General features: G+C 44.8%; 1 protein-coding gene across 1 annotated transcript; it reads right to left on the bottom strand.

The window, feature by feature from the left end:
• Positions 1-15547: 15547 nt before the first annotated feature.
• LOC121549493 (eukaryotic translation elongation factor 1 epsilon-1-like) lies at positions 15548-19786 on the bottom strand. Its single transcript, XM_045213695.1, has 4 exons — positions 19684-19786; positions 18777-18974; positions 16913-17008; positions 15548-15947 (listed from the first exon to the last, which is right to left on the bottom strand). The coding sequence occupies exons 1-4, from the start codon at positions 19768-19770 to the stop codon at positions 15804-15806; spliced, it is 525 nt and encodes a 174-aa protein (XP_045069630.1). The 5' UTR covers positions 19771-19786; the 3' UTR covers positions 15548-15803.
• Between the last annotated feature and the right edge of the window lie 2228 nt (positions 19787-22014).

Raw genomic sequence — 22014 nt, 5'->3', positions numbered from 1 at the left:
AAGAAGCATTTCAAGGTCCTGGAGTGGCCTAGCCAGTCTCCAGATCTCAACCCCATAGAAAATCTTTGGAGGGAGTTGAAAGTCTGTGTTGCCCAGCGACAGCCCCAAAACATCACTGCTCTAGAGGAGATCTGCATGGAGGAATGGGCCAAAATACCAGCAACAGTGTGTGAAAACCTTGTGAAGTCTTACAGAAAACATTTGACCTGTGTCATTGCCAACAAAGGGTATATAACAAAGTATTGAGAAACTTTTGTTATTGACCAAATACTTATTTTCCACCATAATTTGCAAATAAATTCATAAAAAATCCTACAATGTGATTTTCAGGATTTTTTTTTCTCATTTTGTCTGTCATAGTTGACGTGTACCTATGATGAAAATTACAGGCCTCTCTCATCTTTTTAAGTGGGAGAACTTGCACAATTGGTGGCTGACTAAATACTTTTTTTCCCCACTGTAAGTATGTAGGGAACAACAGAAGTATGTAGGGAACAACAGAAGTATGTAGGAAACAACAGAAGTAGGTAGGGAACAACAGAAGTAGGTAGGGAACAACAGAAGTATGTAGGGAACAGAAGTAGGTAGGGAACAACAGAAGTAGGTAGGGAACAACAGAAGTAGGTAGGGAACAACATAAGTATGTAGGAAACAACAGAAGTAGGTAGGAAACAACAGAAGTATGTAGGGAACAACAGAAGTATGTAGGGAACAACAGAAGTATGTAGGAAACAACAGAAGTAGGTAGGGAACAACAGAAGTCAGGCCTCCTTCTGTGTGGACCTGTGGAGGAGAGTATCCCAATTCATGCACACACACACACACAAACACACACAGTGCCAGGGGCAAGTTTACAATTACTGCCAGTGTTAAGCAGTCTCCTAGGAGAGATGCACTGTGTTTGTGGAAAAATTCATTTCCAACAAGCCTTTCCCCTTGTCCTCATTCTAAGAGACAGGCAGAAAATGTTAAAAGATCTTCTAAAAATGTTAAACATTATTTTATTGTTAAACATTATTTTATTTTACATCTAAAACAGATAGTTTTTATTGTTTAGAAACAATATGAGACAAAGGATTGATAATGTGACATTTTATTTTAATCAAATGTAGGTCTTGAAATGAGTCGAAATAGATTAATTCGATCCATTTGCTTGTGCTATACACATTAGGAGCATTTGAATGGGGGAAAATAGACGTGAGATGTTAGTGTTAGATGTTACAGAAAGTACAGAATATTTTTTGGAAACATTTCATTTGTATTTTCTAAGATCTCAACTGTAGGAGAAAAAAAGATTAGAATAACAGAAATGTAAAAAAATACAGTACACATTAGCCAGCAAAATGTCTCTACCAAAAACAGCCACATTGCCACCCTATTGGCCGCAGCGGGTCGTCTTTGGACAGGGTGACATGTTCGTACAGTAGACCCCCTCAGAGAGGGGACAAGTGACTGCCGTCCCTGTGTGTGATGTGACCCCCTTCGGAGAGGCGCGTCCTGCCCAAGAGAGACGGGGGAAGGGGGGGGGTCGTGAGATGGGAACTGACAGGAGTTTAGTGCTGGTTTCCACCATGGTGGGAGACGGCGGCCTCCTTGAGGGAGATACTGTTGTCCATGCGTCCGAGAGTTGTTACTCTCTTTCACTTTCGTGCCTCTTCCCTCTCTCTCCATCTGACTCTGAGGTCTGTGAGGTAGGAAGGAAGGAAGGAGCCCTCAGGTCAGGAGGAGCTCTGTGGTTGTCCAGGTCTTCGTTGCTACACCATGTTGTCTTGTAGCTTACATTCAGTAGCCATGACAGTGGGAGACAAAGAGAAGTGATTTCCTGATGCCTGTGTGTGTGTGTGTGTGTATTTGTGTGTGTGCCGATGTATGTGTGCCCCGGTGGGAGTGTATCCTTATGCCCGTGTGTGTGCAAACAAATGTGTGTGTGGATATCAATTTGAATGTGTGTGAGCGGGTGTGTGTGTGAGGATGGACGCAGGCCAGGTTTCTCCCGAGGGAGGAGTGGGAGTAGTAGCTCCAGTTATTCATCCTGCTGGCTGCGGGAGAGGTGTTACTGAGCGGACCAGGGGGCTACGAGCCATGAGGCATTCTGCTAACGTCTCTCCCTCTCTCATCTCCTCCCTCTCTCCTCTCTGTGCCCCTGGAGGTGATCGCCAACTGTCTTTGACTAAACTTCCGCCATCCTCACAGCTGACATATTTTATGAAAGGGAGTGAAAGGGAGATATTATGAGCGCAATGGAAGGTTCTAGGGCAATGACTATCACACTGTGTCACCATAAAAAGCACCAACCCAGAAAAATTGAAGACGAATCCACCATTTTTAACTGGGGAGAATGCATTTGGATTCCCACATAGACCCAGGGAGTTTTTAAGAGTCACGAGTCTTTGGAATTATCCACATTAATACTGCCAAGTATATTAATCCATATTATACAGCATCAACTGTGCACCATGAAATTGATCATGGCTTTTCTAAATGGAGAGTTTAATGAATAGAAGTTCTCATCAGATTGGCTTTGATTCATCCTCTTCCATTACTCAGGTATTATATCAGCATTGTTGAAACATACTTAAAAATACTCTTCTCCAGATGATATCAAATCCATTCAAGACTAGGTGCCTCGTACACCTGCCTTGCTAAAGATCCATATCATTGCCTTTGCAGTGCCGTAACTCCCCGTGAAATTACATTATGACAAGTAACACACCCCATTAACACCAGAGGCACAGGAATAATTCACTAGTGTGTATAGCCTGGCCATCACATGCTTGCAAAAAAGCACCCACTACGTATCTTAAGAATTAATGAATGGCCACAGAGCACAGCATGACAGTTGTGAAAGTCACAAGGGTAGTCTGCAAGGGCCGAAAAGAAGGCAAAGTTTCCCGGGGAGGGCGGTGAGAGGCGGTGGAGGGGGTCCTAGAGGAGCACATTGGGCCTATTGTGATACCATCACCCATCCAGCCCATCAACAGCATCTTTGATAGCGCACCAGTCCGTCGCTGCCCTCTGGACTTCTGGCGCACAGTTCAAAGCGTGTGGTGGAAACACGAGATAAGACAGGGCCTCGTCGAGCCCCCTCGCCCGGCTTTGTCCGGACTTGCTTGCGCCGTCCCGGGTTGCAAATGTTGATTTCACGCAGGCTTCTACCATATGTGTTTTCAAAGGAGCCCGGGATCAGCTGTGTCCCTGACAGAGGACATATCTCAGTAACCCCACCCCCCCCCACATCCCATTTTGCCAAGAGGGACACATCTGCAGGACATCGTACCTCTTGGTGTCCCCCAGTCCTGTATGTCCCCTGGGGTTGTTGCCGGGGGTGGCAACGTGAACCAATCCCTGGTCGAGGCTCAGGGACAGTCTCCTTAAATTCTAGGAGTTCAAGACCGTCTTAAGTTAGGAATGCACCATAGGCTCTCTGAATAGATGTGCCCCACTCAGTCTGTGTAATTTGGCACATTTGGCAGTTGCAATCATTTGTCTTTCCTTTATCCACGGCTGCTTGACACACAGCACTATTGCGACCTGGCGCCGACTGAGATGGCAGCCTTGCGACTAGCTCTTAGGAAACTTTTCGGTATTTTGTTTTTTTATTTTTTATATTATTAGCTCAGGAAATATTTTGTGTCATTACATTCAGCCGGGAAGAACTATTGCATATCAGAGCGGCGGTAACTCACCAGAACTACCAGCATTACGACCAGGAATAATACTTCCCGAAGCAGATCCTTTGTTCGTTCTCCCCAGATCAATTGAACTGATTCCAAAGGCCAACCCAAAACATCGCCGGCGGATGAGAGGCACTCGAGTTGGCCTGCTGGTTCGACTTAGGAGGCGCGCACACCACCCACCGCTTCCAAGTATATTACTCGCTAATGTTCAGTCTTTGGATAACAAAGTTGATGAGCTCAGGGCAAGGATTTCTTTCCAGAGAGACATCAGGGCTTGTAACATACTTTGTTTCACGGAAACATGGCTCTCTCGGGATACTCGGAATCGGTCCAGCCAGAGGGATTCTCAGTTCATCGCGCAGATAGGAATAAATATCTCTCCGGGAAGCAGAAGGGCGGAGGTGTGTGTTTCATGATTAACAACTCATGGTGTAATTGTAGTAACATACAGGAACTCAAGTCCTTTTGTTCACCCTAGAATACCTCACAATCAAATGCCGACCGTATTATCTCCCAAGGGAATCTTACTCCGTTATAGCCACGGCCGTTTATATCCCCCTCAAGCCGATACAACGACGGCCCTCAAAGAACTTCACTTTATGCATTTATTGTAGCAGGGGATTTTAACAAAGCAAATTTGAGGACTAGGCTGCTGAAGTTCTTTCAACATATCGACTGTAGTACCCGCGCTGCTAAAATCCTCGACCATTGCTATTCAAACTTCCGGGATGGTTATAAGGCCCTCCCCCGCCCTCCTTTCGGCAAATCTGACCATGACTCCATTTTGCTCCTCCCTTCCTATAGGCAGAAACTCAAACAGGAAGTATCTGTGCTAAGGACTATTCAATGTTGGTCTGACCAATCGGAATCCACGCTTCAGGATTGTTTTGATCACATGGACTGGGATATGTTCCAGGTAGCTTGCAAAAATAATTTGGACAAATACACCGATACGGTAACAGAGTATATCAGGAAGTGTATAGGAGATGTCGTACCCACTGTGACTATTAAAACCTACCCTAACCAGAAACCGTGGATAGATGGCAGCATTTGCGCGAAACTGAAAGTGCGAACAACCGCATTTAACCATGGCAAGGTGACTAGGAATATGGCAGAATACAAACAGTGTAGTTATTCACTCGGCAAGGCAATCAAACAAGCAAAACGTCAGTATAGAGACAAAGTGGAGTCGCAATTCAACGGCTCAGACACAAGACGTATGTGGCAGGGTCTACAGACAATCACGGACTACAAAAGGAAAACCAGCCACGTCGCTGAGACCGACGTCTTGCTTCCGGACAAGCTAAACACCTTCTTCGCCCGGTTTGAGGATAACACAGTGCCACCGACGCGGCCCGCTACCAAGGACTGTGGGCTCTCCGTCTCCGTGGCCGACGTGAGTAAAACATTTAAACGTGTTAACCTTCGCAAGGCTGCCGGCCCAGATGGCATCCCTAGCCACGTCCTCAGAGCATTCGCACACCAGCTGGCTGGTGTGTTTACGGACATATTCAATCTCTCCCTATCCCAGTCTGCTGTACCCACATGCTTCAAGATGGCCACCATTGTTCCTGTACCCAAGAAAGCAAAGGTAACTGAACTAAACGACTATCGCCCCGTAGCACTCACCTCTGTCATCATGAAGTGCTTTGAGAGACTAGTCAAGGAACATATCACCTCTACCTTACCTGCCACCCGAGACCCACTTCAATTTGCTTACCGCCCCAATAGATCCACAGACAATGCAATCGCCATCACTCTGCACACTGCCCTATCCCATCTGGACAAGAGGAATACCTATGTAAGAATACTGTTCATTGACTATAGCTCAGCATTCAACACCATAGTACCCTCCAAGCTCATCATTAAGCTCGAGGCCCTGGGTCTGAACCCCGCCCTGTGCAATTGGTCCTGGACTTCCTGACGGGCCGCCCCTTCGCTGATCCTCAACACTGGGGCCCCACAAGGGTGCGTGCTCAGCCGACTCCTGTACTCCCTGTTCACCCATGACTGCGTGGCCATGCATGCCTCCAACTCAATAATCAAGTTTGCAGACGACACAACAGTAGTAGGCTTGATTACCAACAATGACAAGAAAGCCTACAGGGAGGTGGTGAGGACTCTGGGAGTGTGGTGCCAGGAAAATAACCTCTCATTCAACGTCAACAAAACAAAGGAGATGATCGTGGACTTCAGGAAACAGCAGAGGGTGCACCCCCCTTTCCACATCGACGGGACCACAGTGGAGAAGGTGGAAAGCTTCAAGTTCCTTGGCGTACACATCACTGACAAACTGAAATGGACCACCCACACAGACAGTGTGGTGAAGAAGGCGCAACAGAACCTCTTCAACATCAGGAGGCTAAAGAAATTTGGCTTGGCACCTAAAACCCTCACAAACTTTTACAGATGCACAATTGAGAGCATCCTGTTGGGCTATATCACCACCTGGCACGGCAACTGCACCGCCCGCAACCGCAAGGCTCTCCAGAGGGTGGTGCGGTCTGCACAACGCATTACCGGGGGCAAACTACACGCCCTCCAGGACACCTACACCACCCGATGTCACAGGAAGGCCAGAAAGATCATCAAGGACATCAACCACCCGAGCCACTGCCTGTTCACCCCGCTATCGTCCAGAAGGCGAGGTCAGTACAGGTGCATCAAAGCTGGGACCGAGAGACTGAAAAACAGCTTCTATCTCAAGGCCATCAGACTGTTAAACAGCCATCACTAGCACATTAGAGGCTGCTGCCTATAGACATAGACTAGAAATCACTGGCCACTTTAAGAAATGGAACACTAGCCACTTTAATAATGTTTACATATCTTGCATTACTCATCTCATATGTATATACTGTATTCTATACTATTCTACTGTATCTTAGTCCATGCCGCTCTGACGTCGCTCGTCCATAAATGTATATATTCTTAATTTATTCCTTACTTAGATTTGTGTGTATTGGGTATATGTTGTGAAATTGTTAGATATTACTTGTTAGATATTACTGCACTGTCGGAGCTAGAAGCACACGCATTTCGCTACACCCGCAATAACATCTGCTAAACACATGTACACTACCGGTCAAAAGTTTTAGAACACCTACTCATTCAAGGGTTTTTCTTTATTTTGACTATTTTCTACATTGTAGAATAATAGTGAAGACATCAAAACTTTGAAATAACACATATGGAATCATGTAGTAACCAAAAAAGTGTTAAACAAATCAAAATATATTTTATATTTGAGATTCTTCAAATAGCCACCCTTTGCCTTGATGACAGCTTTGCACACTCTTGGCATTCTCTCAACCAGCTTCACCTGGAATGCTTTTCCAACAGCCTTGAAGGAGCTCCCACATATGCTGAGCACTTGTTGGCTGCTTTTCCTTCACTCTACTGTCCGACTCATCCAAAACCATCTCAATTAGGTTGAGGTCATAGCCCATAAAAAGCCTGGAGGTGTGTTGGGTCATTGTCCTGTTGAAAAACAAATGATAGTCCCACTAAGCCCAAACCAGATGGGATGGCGTATCGCGGCAGAATGCTGTGGTAGTCATGCTGGTTAAGTGTGCCTTGAATTCTATATAAATCACAGACAGTGTCACCAGCAAAGCATCCCCACACCATAACACCTCCTCCTCTATGCTTTACGGTGGGAAATACACATGTGGAGATCATTTGTTCACCCACACCGCATCTCACAAAGACACGGCGGTTGGAACCAAAATCTCAAATTTCCACCGGTCTAATGTCCATTGCTCGTGTTTCTTGGCCCAATCAAGTCTCTTCTTCTTATTGGTGTCCTTTAGTAGTGGTTTCTTTGCATCAATTCGACCATGAAGGCCTGATTCGCACAGTCTCCTCTGAACAGTTGATGTTGAGATGTGTCTGTTACTTGAACTCTCTGAAGCATTTATTTGGGCTGCAATTTCTGAGGCTGGTAACTCTAATGAACTTATCCTCTGCAGCAGAGGTAACTCTGGGTCTTCCATTTCTGTGGCAATCCACATGAGAGGCAGTTTCATCATAGCGCTTGATAGTTTTTGCGACTGCACTTGAAGAAACTTAAAAAGTTATTGAAATGTTCCATATTGACTGACTTTCATGTCTTAAAGTAATGATGGACTGTCGTTTCTCTTTGCCATAATGGACTTGGTCTTTTACCAATTAAGGCTATCTTCTGTATACCACCCCTACCTTGTCACAACACTGATTGGCTCAAACGCATTAAGAAGGAAAATTCCACAAATTAACTTTTAACAAGGCACACCTGTTAATTGATATGCATTCCAGGTGACTACCTCATGAAGCTGGTTGAGAGAATGCCAAGAGTGTGCAAAGCTGTCATCAAGGCAAAGGGTGGCTATTTGAAGAATCTCAAATATAAAATATATTTTGATTTGTTGAACACTTTTTTGGTTACTACATGATTCCATGAGTGTTATTTCATAGTTTTGATGTCTTCACTATTATTCTACAATGTAGAAAATAGTACAAATAAAGAAAAACCCTTGAATGAGTAGGTGTTCTAAAACGTTTGACCGGTAGTGTATGTGACCAATAAAATTGGATTTGATTTGATTTGTTCACTCAAGGCTAGTTAACACACTGAGGGGCGGCTGTACAGACACAGATTAAGCCTGTTTCTAGTCTAAGCATGTTCAGCAGAATGTGTTCACGCAACAGCCCCTACCACTAACTAGAACCAGTAACTGGCCTCCTGAAGCAGCCTGGTAACTACGGGACCAACTAATAATCCACAAAGATCACAATGACTCATTTTTAAAAGAGAGGACGATAAAATTGGGCCACATCGGTGACTCGAATTGCTGGACTTTAACGAAGACTCCAAGAGTCAAAGAGCGATCCCACTGAGGGGAAAGACTGAGACGTGGAGGGGGGGAGCAGTGAGTGGAGCGGTCGTGTGAGCGAGTGGGTGTCCCCTCTACCAGATTGCAGCTTCATGCCCCCAGTCCAGAATCAAGCCAGTGAGTGGTGAAGCACACACACACACACACACACACACAAGGGAAACAGCCAGGCACGAGTAAAAGGTGCACTTCTGGTTCATAATCATGTTCTGTCAAGGTTAATCCATTAGCGCCACGCCGGCTGGCTCCCCTTGTGCCCGGGCTCCATCTTCTTGCCATGCTCAGTGAGGTGGACACTGGGAACTGTCTATTGGTTTGGCTTCTATGATACAGTCAGTCCAGAGGTCAAATATGCCAAAGTACTGTCATTGCATCAAGTGGCTTTCGGTAAAAAGTGGAAATGCAAACTTGGGTTTAAAATGGAAGATAAACACATACTATTGCTGTAAACTCCTCCTTCATACATATATGTATTTAGAATAGAGCGCAAACAGTTAGTTAGGTAACACATAATTACAGTTAATCATATCAAACCTTGTGTTGTTCTCCTAAATCTGTATCAGGGGTGTGTTTAGCATTCGGGAAATGTGACGAGGTAAGGAGGGAAACAGTGCTGGGAGAGGAGGCTTATTTAACTCCAGGTTTAAATAAATTAGTCACCCCAAATTAAAAACGGGCATTGTAATAAGGCAGAAATTAGAAATTCAGAGCCGGGTGACGGATATGCAGATGAGTCGAGCAGAAATGCTAATGAGGGTGTTGTTTTTATTGCCAGGGTGGTCATTACAGGGTATCGCTGAGGGCATTAACCCCCTCATTCCCTCTTCTCCCAGGATGCATCTGGAGGCTTTCTCCCGTCCCCATTCTCCTCTCTTCCCTGAGCCTTTTTTTTAAAGTATAGCCCTTGTCATGGGGCTTCAGACGCAATTACTTTTGGTACCACTTCTCGCAGGGCAGTGAGTCCCCCCTGAAGACATCCTATCAGAAACCATCAAGGTAGTCTAAAGTTAAGTGGCATAGACCTATGGGGTAGAGGGCCAAGGGTGCATGGAGTAGGAGATAAAATGCATACCTAATTTGCGACACATTCTTCAGAATTAGAATATGAGGACAACGAGTCAACCAGGGCCACAAGGCCAAGACATGTCCTGGTGGAGTCAATTCCTGGCTGAATGTATGGAGAACAAGTCCCATGTTGGTTCTATTTAAAATATTTCCCTAATAATGTGTATGCTATTGCACCTGTACCCCACTGACTCCTAAAAGCAGGGGTCTTAAAGAAAAAATACCAATACTTTTGCAGCTTGAGAACAAAGCGCAGGACAAATCCACACAAGAAAACTGAGAGGCTGAACTTATCCAGACAAGGAGAATCGCTATCCTTGAGTCTTGCACGGTATGTATTCCTCCCATCCCCCAACATCAGTACACCCCTCTCACCCCTTGCCCCCAAGCCAAGTCCACAACCCCCTGAACGAACGCATGAACACACACACACACAGGAAGTGTGTGCGCAGCTGAGGCAGGTTGGGAGAGAGAAAGGGGGTAAGCAAGGCTAATTCTGGAGCAGTCTGTGATCCGTGCCGAGTTAAGGTGTGATCCCATTGCCCCGGGATACACACATGTACTTTAGCACCTAGGCCGAATCAGCCGCCCCTCTCTGACTGATGAAGTGAGTGAGTGCGTCTCGTAAACTCACCTGGCCTCATTCTGTGCTTCGCGGCATGGCAGGTATTCATCACAGCACAGTTGAAAAATATATGGCAAATAGAAATCAAACTGGATGGTCTTCAGAAAGAGATGGGAGGGGTTGAGGGTAGCGGAAGGGTAGGAGTAAAAACAAACAAAAAGATAACTATTGTAAAATAGATTGTGTCTGTAAAATATATATATAGTATGTATAAGCCGAAATGAATGAATGACATTTTATTTATTTCCGTGTCAAATCGCCAATTGGCAACCCACAAACTAACATTACAATAATTCAATGATCATTCTTATTCCGGTGTAGCAGTAAAATAATATATATACATACATACATACAGTACCAGTCAAAAGTTTGGACACACCTACTCATTCCAGGGTTTTTCTTTATTTTGACTATTTTCTACATTGTAGAATAATAGTGAAGACATCAAAACTATGAAATAACACATTTGGAATCATGTAGTAACCAAAAAAAGTGTTAAACAAATCAAAATATATTTTATATTTGAGATTCTTCAAATAGCCACCCTTTGCCTTAATGACAGCTTGGCATTCTCTCAACCAGCTTCACCTGGAATGCTTTCCCAACAGTCTTGAAGGAGTTCCCACATATGCTGAGCACATGTTGGCTGCTTTTCCTTCACTCTGCTGTCCGACTCATCCCAAACCATCTCAATTGGGTTGAGTTCGGGGGATTGTGGAGGCTTACACAGCCTGGAGGTGTGTTGGGTCATTGTCCTGTTGAAAAACAACTAGATGGGATGGCGTATCGCTGCAGAATCCTGTGGTAGACATGCTGGTTAAGTGTGCCTTGAATTCTAAATAAATCACTGACAGTATCACCAGCAAAGCACCCTCACACCATAACACCTCCTCCTCCATGCTTTACGGTGGGAAATACACATGCGGAGATCATCCATTCACCTACTCTGCATCTCACAAAGACACAGCCTAACTCTAATGAACTTATCCTCTGCAGCAGAGGTAACTCTGGGTCTTCCATTCCTGTACTGGTCCACATGAGAGCCAGTTTCATAATAGCGCTTGATGGTTTTTGCGACTGCACTTGAAGAACCTTTCTTGAAGTTTTCCATATTGACTGACCTTCATGTCTTAAAGCAATGATGGACTGTCATTTCTCTTTGCTTATTTTAGCTGTTCTTGCCATAATATGTACTTGGTCTTTTACCAAATAGGGCTTTCTTCTGTAAATCCCCCCCCCCCCTTACCTTGTCACAACACAACTGATTGGCTCAAACGCATTAAGAAGGAAAGACATTCCACAAATCAACTTTTAAGAAGGCACCCCTGTTAATTGAAATGCATTCCAGGTTACTACCTCATGAAACTGGTTGAGAGAATGCCAAGCGTGTACAAAGCTGTCATCAAGGCAAAGGGTGGCTATTTTTTACTATGTTTCTAATCCAGAAGCTGTCTGGAGATAAGGATAATAAACCGTCAACAGACCAAAATGTATTTCCCAACTTGCCTTCAAGCAATGGAAGTCTGAACCAATGACTGTACTAAAGAGTGTTTAAAGAGAACATTCTCCCCCCCGATCCTCGCCTCTGCACTTGTGTAATTGCAATTGACAATCAGATGCCATCTTTACGGACGCATGGTAGAATTATCACTATCTGTAATGGCAGGATAAGGCAAGGCCTGTCAAAAGCGCTTACAACACGCTAACACGCCCCCACACAGTGTTGATTGTTTCATTGAATCAATCAGGGAACGCTGTTTTGCCAGATACGTGTCCCGTCGGATGCGCCGCTCTCGATCTCGTTAACGAGATGTAACAAAAAAAAATGTTTTTGTGCCGACATGGCAGACTAACTAACACCGTGGGGTGTTGTGTGACGTGACCCCCACACATTTGCCGCTCATTAGGGAGATCGTACTAAGGGACCAGCTACTGGAAGCCGCCTGAATACAACTTCTGCATGGCACCATTTACTTCCTGACCTGTGGAACATGTGACACTCCTACCTACACTTTAAAAGGTGATACCCAACAGAGGTGTGGTCCTTCAGATAGTTGTCTGTAGAGCGACATCACCCCACCTGGCCCTGAACTCTGTCCCCATGCCCTTCCCACAGCGAAACCCCCCTGTGGCCGTGAAGAGGAGCGATCGACAGGTGGCGTCTGGTCCGGACCACACACTGAGAGATGGACTCCTGGTGAGAGCTGAAGTCACCAGTGAACCCTGCTGATCCACCGAGCCAATTGACCCCTGAACTATCACCGACCAGGGGGTGGGGGGAAATGAAGGCTGCCTCCGCTGCCAGGAGGGGAAATATCTAAATGTGAGCTCATTGTGGCAGTCCACCCCTGTAGAGAGGTGCACCTCAGTCTTCAGATGACCGGGAGAAGGTCCTACTAATTGGGCTGTCTGGGATACCCGCTGTGGCTTCATGTCTGGGGTTGTCTTGACTTTGGTTTGATCATCAGCTGCAAAGCTGGAAACCTTATGCCACTGCCGTTTTTTTTTACAATACAGCGTTAGTCAGCACACAAAACTTCAGAAAGACTAATTTCAAGTTAATACGCACGTAAAAAGTCTTAAGTTCAGTCTCCTCAATCTTGCCGACACGTCAAAGATAAAGCATGACATGCTGTGCTAAGCTTCTCTTTGATTCAGCAGCAGTGATATCTAAATGGGACTGAAATAAACAACAGGACAGTGGTTCTATTATGGTCCAGTCGTGCAATGTTCTTCCTAATCTAGTCACAAGGCCTGCTCAAATGACTGCAAGATGTTTGCTTTCACAAGTTTACACTTTCCAGAACACACAGCACTTTGTTTGCCGTTGTACAGAACCACCAGTGTGAAAAAACGAATTTACGTCGATGGACCCACAAAATGTGAAAAAAGGAATTGATTAATAGAATAAGATGAGACAACGATCATCTTTGTTTTTTTATTGGCACAGGACGACCTTCTGTATACTTCAATAACACAAACTATACCATTAAAGCAGCATACATGTCACAAGGAAGGCTTAATATAACCTAGAGAAGGGTAAAAAGGGTTTACATGACAAAACAGGCTGGGTGAAAGTGAAACAACTCAAACCAGTTAGCAGTTTGATACACCGGATTAAGTTTCAATAATTAAGACAGACAACGATAACCCAACTCTTTTGTTGTGCAAACGCTGTGATTAAATCCAATATATACACTATATATACACAAAAGTATGTGGACACCCCTTCAAATTAGACAAACATTGGCAGTAGAATGGCCTTACTAAAAGAGCTCAGTTACTTTCTACGTGGCACCGTCATAGGATGCCACCTTTCAACAAAACCTGCTAAAGCTGCCCCGGTCAATTGTAAGTGCTGTTATTGCGAAGTGGAAACATCTAGGAGCAACAACAGCTCAGCCGTGAAGTGGTAGGCCACACAAGCTCACAGAACGGGACCGCCGAGTGCTGAAGCACATAAAAATCGTCTGTCCTCGGTTGCAAAACACACTACCGAGTTCCAACCTGCCTCTGGAAGCAACGTCAGCACAAGAACTGTTAGTCGAGAGCTTCATGAAATGGGCTTCCATGGCCGAGCAGCCGCACACAAGCCTAAGATCACCATGTGCAATGCCAAGCGTCGGCTGGAGTGGTGTAAAGCTCGCCGCCATTGGACTCTGGATCAGTGAAAACACGTTCTCTGGGAGTGATGAATCACACTTCACTATCTGGGAGGCCGACGGACGAATCTGGGTTTGGCGGATGCCAGGAGAACGCTACCTGCACCAATGCATTGTGCCAACTGTAATGTTTGTTTTTCATGGTTTGGGCTAGGCCCCTTAGTTCCAGTGAAGAGAAATCTTAACGCTACAGCATACAATGACATTCTAGACGATTTGTGCTTCCAACAGTTTGGGGAAGGACCTTTAGTGTTTCAGCATGACAATGCCCCCGTGCACAAAGCGAGGTCCATACAGAAATGGTTTGTCGAGATCGGTGTTGAAGAACTTGACTGGCCTGCACAGAACCTTGACCTCAACCCCATTGAACACCTTTGGGATGAATTGGAACGGCGACTGCGAGCCAGGCCTAATCGCCCAACATCAGTGCCCGACCTTGCTAATGCTCGTGGCTGAATGGAAGCAAGTCCCCGCAGCAATGTTTCAACATCTAGTGGAAAGCCTTCCCAGAAGAGTGGAGGCTGTTATAGCAGCAAATGGTCGGGCCAACTCCATATTAATGCCTATGATTTTGGAATGAGATGCTCGACAAAAAGGTGTCCACATACTTTTGGTCATGTAGTGTATATTAGCTGTGATTTCCACTGCTGACAGAGCTAATGGCTAAATCCAGTCTGCTTGTGTGAGTGGTTCGAGCGTGTCGCTCGGATGTTGTGTCACAAAAGGATTTCCCGCCCCTGGGTAAGAGGGTGAAATGACAATGCGTGGCTGTCACCCAGGGCTCTGGCGTTGGACAGAGGCGCACTGGGGCATCTATGGCAGCTGGTAGTCTGCCCTCTGCCCCTCAGCATCAACACACGGATTGATTTGAGTGACTCTGAGCTAGAGGCTGCTGGTGGAACAGCAGAAGCAGCAGCTTGAGAAACAAGACTAAATTCATGAGGGCGGAAAGTTGATAGTGGACTGGGCATCTGTGGAGGATGATGATTACACAGCTGAACACACAGTTGGGCGGACTGAACATATTTAGTTTTGTTTGAGGAAAATGTAAATGTTGATACATTGAAAAAGCCTTCTTTAAACGGACATAGCAAACAAATAAGTAATTTTGTATAATACTTTTTTTTTTTTACATTCAAGGCTCAGGTTAACAGAAAAGACAAGAGGTATCAGCAAAGCCTAAAACAAGAATGCTCTCAGGGAACCCGTTTCAGACTATACCTGCACATTGACCCTGACGGCAATAGACTCCAACAACCAACTAACAAAAAAAAAACTATCATTTTCGGCCTCGAGTGGCGCAGCGGTCTAAGGCACTGCATCTCAGTGCTTGAGGCGTCACTACAGACACCCTGGTTCGATTCCAGGCTGTATCACAATCCGGCCGTGATTGGGAGTCCCATAGGGCGGCGCACAATTGGCCCAGCGTCGTCCGGGTTTGGCCGGTGTAGGGCGGCAGGTAGCTTAGTGGTTAAGAGCGTTGTGCCAGTAACCGAAAGGTCGCTGGTTCTAATCCCCGAGCCGACTAGGTGAAAAATCTGTCGATGTGCCCTTGAGCAAGGCACTTAACCCTAATTGCTCCCGTAAGTCGCTCTGGATAAGAGCGTCTGCTAAATGACATAAAATAAAATAAATAAGAATAAATAAATAAGAATTTGTTCTTAACTGACTTGCCTAGTTAAATAAAGGTTACATTTAAAATAATAATAATCTCCTTGTGATCATTTCTCCATTGCATGTGTTATTCGCCTGGGGGTTTTAGAGGGAAAAATAACCAAATGTCTCAAAGGCAAGGGAGGGGCCATAGTCGTGTTAGGTAGGTTGAGACGTCAGCACACGCCTGTGTACTCCTCACGCCGGCCCTCGGCCATCCTGGCAGCCAGCAGTACACCCTGAGACCTCAGTGGTAGCCGCTGGTATACACTCTGTTCCTCAGGACCACCACTGGGGGTAGGTGGTGCCGGACGCTGGGGTAGTGCTGGATGTGGTCAAACCACCGCGTCACGTTCATGTGCTTCTCCTTCTCCTGGACGGCCAGGCCCACCTGGGAGAGAGGGGGATACATTCCTTGTTTCCACGGTTGCTCCATACTATGCAGTACAAATCTGGAATTGTTTCATTTAAAATGATGGGTGGCCATCTGTGCTCTTTAAAAAGGTCCTTTACATGAAATAGTGTTTGTAGGTTTTAAAATTAGAATACCTTTTAGCAAGGGCAATTTTTTTTTTTTTTGTAGAGATGGAGATCTCCATCTCTCCTAACATTGTTTCCATTTGCCATTGCTAAAAGGTTGAGAATGACGCTACGTTGCTAAAAGGTTGAGAATGACGCTACTGTGACATTACAAGGCAGCAAGGAAAGAAAATGGCTAGCAATGTTATGAACCAAATGCATCTTTCTGGTTAGCTAGCTAGCTAATACCCAAACTACTGTAGCAACTCTGCTTGTTACTAACTTGTTACTAAGTCACATCTCTTTGCCCACAAAACAAGTAAATTTTAGCTGAACAGAATAACACTTTACTAAGTGAACATATTAGACAATCCCATTTCAGGTTCATTGTGATGCTGCCCAAACCTGGTCTTAGCTAGCTGTACCGTCCCTGAAATAGTCTAACATCATGCCAGTTGGGTTCAGTCCTCCAAATACAATGAGGACCTAGGCTGCTGACTGACCTCTGTCCTGAGGTTAACCGCCATGATAAAAACTAAACGGACTCCCTTGTGCCTGGTGGCAAGGATCCATCTCCGCCAACAACCGCTGACATTTCTCAACATGTGATCCCATTTCTTCCCGTCAGCCTCCGGGGGCCAACAAACTTCTTCCTAGGCCTGGGCTAAAGACATCACTTTGCGCCTCATTTTTTTTGTTGTTGCTTGTGTCAAGTTCTCTCTCCCATGCCCTTTAACCATATGACTCTTTTAATTGTGAGCTCCGTTTGACAAACCGCCTTTTAACTTCAACTCTGATTGAAGTCGGCTCTGTTTGGTTATTGGACGCTAGACTTACGATAATGTGATGGATTCCGTAGTACATGAGTGTGTCGGCGAGGGTGAACTGATTCCCTGCCAGGTAAACCTTGTCTTCTAGATAGCTGTTGAGGTCCTGCATGAGAAAAAATATATATATTTACAGAATTTCCCAGATCCTCAATATAGAGGCAAACGCCTACAAACATCTTTAACACCACAGTCACAGAATCACTACAATGCAACTCATTACATTATCTTAGCATTTCTTTATCATAATGACCTAATTAGACATTAGATTCAATAAAAGTTAACCAACGATGTTCATCAACCATATAACATTTATTTGAACAGTAAAAGCAGCAGTGGGAAACTCCCGAAATGTCTCAATAACACTTTCCCAGCGTGATAGGGGTGATAATGATATATCCACAGTAAAATACAGAATATCCAAATAAACTTCTTCAATAGTCAAAAGAGTTGAAATACAAGACGAAAGCTGTGGCCGGTGGAGCCAACCCAGGCCTGAGATCTATTGAACCTATATATCTGGGACGTACGGGTGGAGAGCTCGGTATCTGTACTTGAACAATGCACAAACTGAGGGGGAATATCTGCCTGCCGTGGCATGCCATCCCCACAACTCTGGCCACTCCGGCAGGGCTAAGCATGGGGGGGTTGAGTGTGGTTGTGCAGGTCCCAAGGGATGGGACCATCTTCAGCACTACACACACACAGCGTCTTCAGGGCTAATGGAGTTATTGTGCAGTGTTTGCTGCCAAGCAAGGCATGAAGACAGACTCCTCCGCCACAATCAGAGTCCTGCCTTCCCTACAGCTGACAGGAGACTGCCCCCACCCCATCTCCACCTTCACCCCCCACATTGAGTTCAGAACCTGGGCCCTGCTTCTCCACCCCCCCCCCCGGCCCTCCAACCACATTCTTCCCGAGACTTCTGATATCCCTCACTGGGGCTACTAGACCTCCCTGCTGCAGCAAGGCTGTGGGTTATAGCACCATGACTTATCTACCATAGTGATGAAAGGGAAAACGGTCCTATATGCAAGCTATAGCACCCACTATTTTACATTTAGTCTAATTCGTGTTTTATTTTTTTGCCATGCAAAATCTGGTATCTTAGTATCGCAATACTGGTATCGTGTCAACCCTATTCAAAAGTGTAACTATTGAATTCAGATCTAATGTTCCGCATAATCAGATAAACTAAAAATGGTGACACACAGGAGGATTTAAAAGTGAAAACAAAAACGGATGTTATTGTGTCTCGCATTGACCCCGTTGATTTCTGGGATTATTGGTGTGCTATTAGAGTTCTGGTAAACCAGCAGGACAGCTGCAGCATCTCGTGGGGGCACAGAGCTGGGTAACTTCTGGGAGTGGCACCATTCAAATGTTTAAAAGGCCTGTCCACACTCACATCCACACTCTGGATCCGTAGGACTTTTCAGTGATGCCAGTGCGGCACGTCACCCTGACAGCCAGTGGCGAGAGGTGCCTGTTCAGCTGTCGACAGCGGCCCCCATTAAATACATTTACTGTTGTCCACTGCTTTGCCCGTCTCGGCCATGTCACTGAAGGGCCATATATCAGCCTTGATTCATGTCACCACGCCTTAACGAGCCACACAGTGTCAGTTTGGCCCCGGCTGGTGGAGCATGAGTTGGAGAGTTTGGCTCAGGGGCTTCTCCCAGGCCCTGTTAGATCCTCTCCGTACACAGCTCACCAAGCCTGTCTATCCCACAAGGGTAGAAGGGACTTCTCATGAAAAACAGTGGGTAGTGGTACACATTCTCATTTGACAAGAGACTACAATCAAATTGACTAACTTGCAAGTTAGACTTTCTAATACTGAAGAATCTTCACTATTGTTCCTGGGCCTCTACCTTCAGTATGGTCTTGATGTCTTCTTTGTGGCATCCGTCCACTTTGGTGAGCCTGTACTCCATCCACTGCTGCACTAAAGCCTTGTGTTCAGCTGACCCACCCAGCAACTTGGGCAGTTTGGCCTCGCGGACCAGGTGAGTGGAGATGGTCACCAAGCCGACCAGAGCTGGGCCATTACTACTATGGAGCACGGGTACCTGGGTGGGAGAGAAAGAGAATGTGGTGTGTATTATACACTAAGAGCCTGATAGGAATTATGGACACATGAAAACGATAACCCTGTAACTACTTGTCAACATCCTGTTAGAGACACTATTTAAGCACTAGTTGCATAGCTGGCTAGCTTCCTAAACAAAACACATGGACTGTCACGTACACTACCCTCTGAGGTACAGTATGTGTGTTTGTTTCTTACATTGCAATAAAGGCTGTTGAGACAGAACTAGTACTGCACACTCCACTGAAATTAACTATAGTACGTTTAGTAGTAGCAGCAAGATATGTTGGCAACCCATTAAGTAATCCACACGGCACGTAACGTTAGCTAGCTAACGTTAGCTATCTATCCATCTGGCCAGACAGCATATTCATTCAATGTTAGCTTAACATCAACTGGTTAATAACAACACATTTTAGCTGAAACAATGATTATTACATATTTACTCTACAACTTAGCTATACTTTGTAAAGTTATAGCTTATTTGCTCCTAAGTGACCTACTTTCGCTAAAATAGAAGATAAAATAGTTGCGAAAGCTACGGACATTATCTTGTTAGCTAGCTAGCTTTTCCATTGGACAGTAGAGTAGCATGAGTACTCTTTTTAACCTACTGTTCATCTGGTAAGGTCTATCATATTTGGCACATATCGATAACTGTGACCGGAACCATCAGATGGCAAATTCACCTTCTTGTCCCCCTGAGTACTGTATTTGTTAGGCTTTTTCAATCCTAAAGCTTTTTCCAGCGATGATAGCTCTCTCAACGCCATCATTGCGACCTGTCTGTTGGGCAAGGGGATGGCAACACGATTGGTCAAAATTAGTACTTCCTGCCCACTAGACTCAAATGGACAACAAATTCAGCCAATGGTGACATGAAAAGTGGTTGTTATTTCCTTTAATTACGTGGTCTTTTTATCCCTGCTAGCTAGTTAGGTTACATTGCATCAGATCAGATCAAGTACTTTAATGACCAGATTAAACAATTATACAATAAAATAGAATAGGCCTGCTTTCTCCCTGAATATTTTAAAACATATTTATAACATGCTTATATTTTTATTGTAGGCTACACATAAATTATCATGTAATTGTTTAATTCATATATCTAAAATTATATATTTCTTGATTAATAAAAAATAATATTTCAGGAGAATAAAATAGCAAAAGAAAGAACCCACGAAAGCACATTAAAGAGAGGTTTCAATTGGTGGATGGATAGCTCGTGTTTACAAATCGTATGGTATTTAGTTAATAATATAAGACATACTGTTAACTGAGGAGTTTTAATAAATTAAAAGTGTATTTAGTAATGGATGTGCATGTTATCCTACAGAAAATACTAGTCTCATTTTAATTCACTTAGCCTAATCAATGATCCTTTTCATGCCAACACAAGCAGTACCAAGCCAACATGGCATAGATATTTTCTTTTCACATGGCACTTTCCAGCATGTCTTGGCTCCACCTTATAATCAAATTATAATCAATCAAATATATTTTATAAAGCCCTTTTTTACATCAGCAGTTGTCACAAAGTGCTTTACAGACACCCAGCCTAAAACCCCAAAGAGCAAGCAATGCAGATGTAGAAGCACAGGCAGAGGGGGCCGAGGGCGGAGACTTGTGATGTAATAGAACCAATGTGTCAATAATATTCGTATTATCTCATGATAATATTATAGGCTAAAGGGGTGCCCCGATTTGTTATGGGAGTGCTCTGCACCTTCGGCCACTCCCGTAATTCAAACTCTTCCTACAGCTGAATCTATCATTCCAACCCTTTCTACAGCTGAATCTATAATTCAAACCCTTCCTACAGCTGAATCTACAATTCAAACCCTTCCTATAGCTGAATCTATCAAAACATGGGAAGTATACAGGGTCCTACAGTTCATAGCAACATGCTTGTTTCCTCACTGCGTTGTATGAGATTTGTGGAAAATTAAATCAAAATGACAGTGAAGGTCTAGTTTCCCCAAGTCCTGCAGCAAGTTTGTCTCCGTATCTCCTGGCATGTCTGTCTGCCGTTGTGTGTCATGTCTATTTCGATTTGTTCAGTCTCCTTATGACTCGTCCATAATGAAATGTCGGATGTCAATCAAACTCTGCTTATTAACTCTATGAGGGCCAGGTGTGTGTATGACATCATAGGAAGTGACTGCTGCGCTGAGGTGTCGTGTGCTACTACTTCCTGTCAGTCACGTCCCTGGTTGTCACACATATCTGAACATCCAGGTTGAGGTGACGTGGAGGGCAGTTACTCAAAAAAGATTTTAAAAAAATACAAAAAATAAACCCTGTGGTAAAACTCTACCATGTCCCCACTTGGCACGTTATGCATCACAATAACATGAAGTCGAATTGATCAGAGAGTACACCGATGAGCCCCTGCAACCCTTCTTCAGGTCGTTTCTGTAAATGAGAATGTGTTCTGATTCAATTTACCAGGTTACAGCAAAATAAAGGTAGAATAAATACAGTATTCCAATATAAATAAACCCAATATGCAGTGTCACGTAAGACGGTATGCCTATAATATTGAATCTCATTCTTCATCTAGTAGTAGCAGAATCATTCGAGGGCCCTTTTATGATTGATTCTAGAACGAATAGAGCCTTGGATGGAGCATTCTTGTTGATGTTTATTACGATGCACACATCCTCACACGTAGCCTATCCCCATCACATCCTCGCACGTAGCCTATCCCCATCACATCCTCGCACGTAGCCTATCCCCATCACATCCTCACACGTAGCCTATCCCCATCACATCCTCGCACGTAGCCTATCCCCATCACATCCTCGCACGTAGCCTATCCCCATCACATCCTCGCACGTAGCCTATCCCCATCACATCCTCGCACGTAGCCTATCCCCATCACATCCTCGCACGTAGCCTATCCCCATCACATCCTCACACGTAGCCTATCCCCATCACATCCTCGCACGTAGCCTATCCCCATCACATCCTCGCACGTAGCCTATCCCCATCACATCCTCGCACGTAGCCTATCC

This window comes from Coregonus clupeaformis, unplaced genomic scaffold, assembly GCF_020615455.1.
Source record: "Coregonus clupeaformis isolate EN_2021a unplaced genomic scaffold, ASM2061545v1 scaf0140, whole genome shotgun sequence".
NCBI lineage: Eukaryota > Metazoa > Chordata > Actinopteri > Salmoniformes > Salmonidae > Coregonus > Coregonus clupeaformis.
The sequence above is the reverse complement of the archived record's forward strand: the minus strand, read 5'-3'. Positions and strand labels throughout refer to the sequence as shown.

Coding starts and splice junctions, on each gene's coding strand:
- LOC121549493 (XM_045213695.1), bottom strand. CDS start 19,770: ATGATGGCGTTGAGAGAGCTATCATCGCTGGAAAAAGCTTTAGGATTG. Junction 17,009..18,776: donor ACATCAAGACCATACTGAAG/GTAGAGGCCCAG, acceptor TTTCTCATGCAG/GACCTCAACAGCTATCTAGA. Junction 15,948..16,912: donor ACGGAATCCATCACATTATC/GTAAGTCTAGCG, acceptor CCTCTCTCCCAG/GTGGGCCTGGCCGTCCAGGA.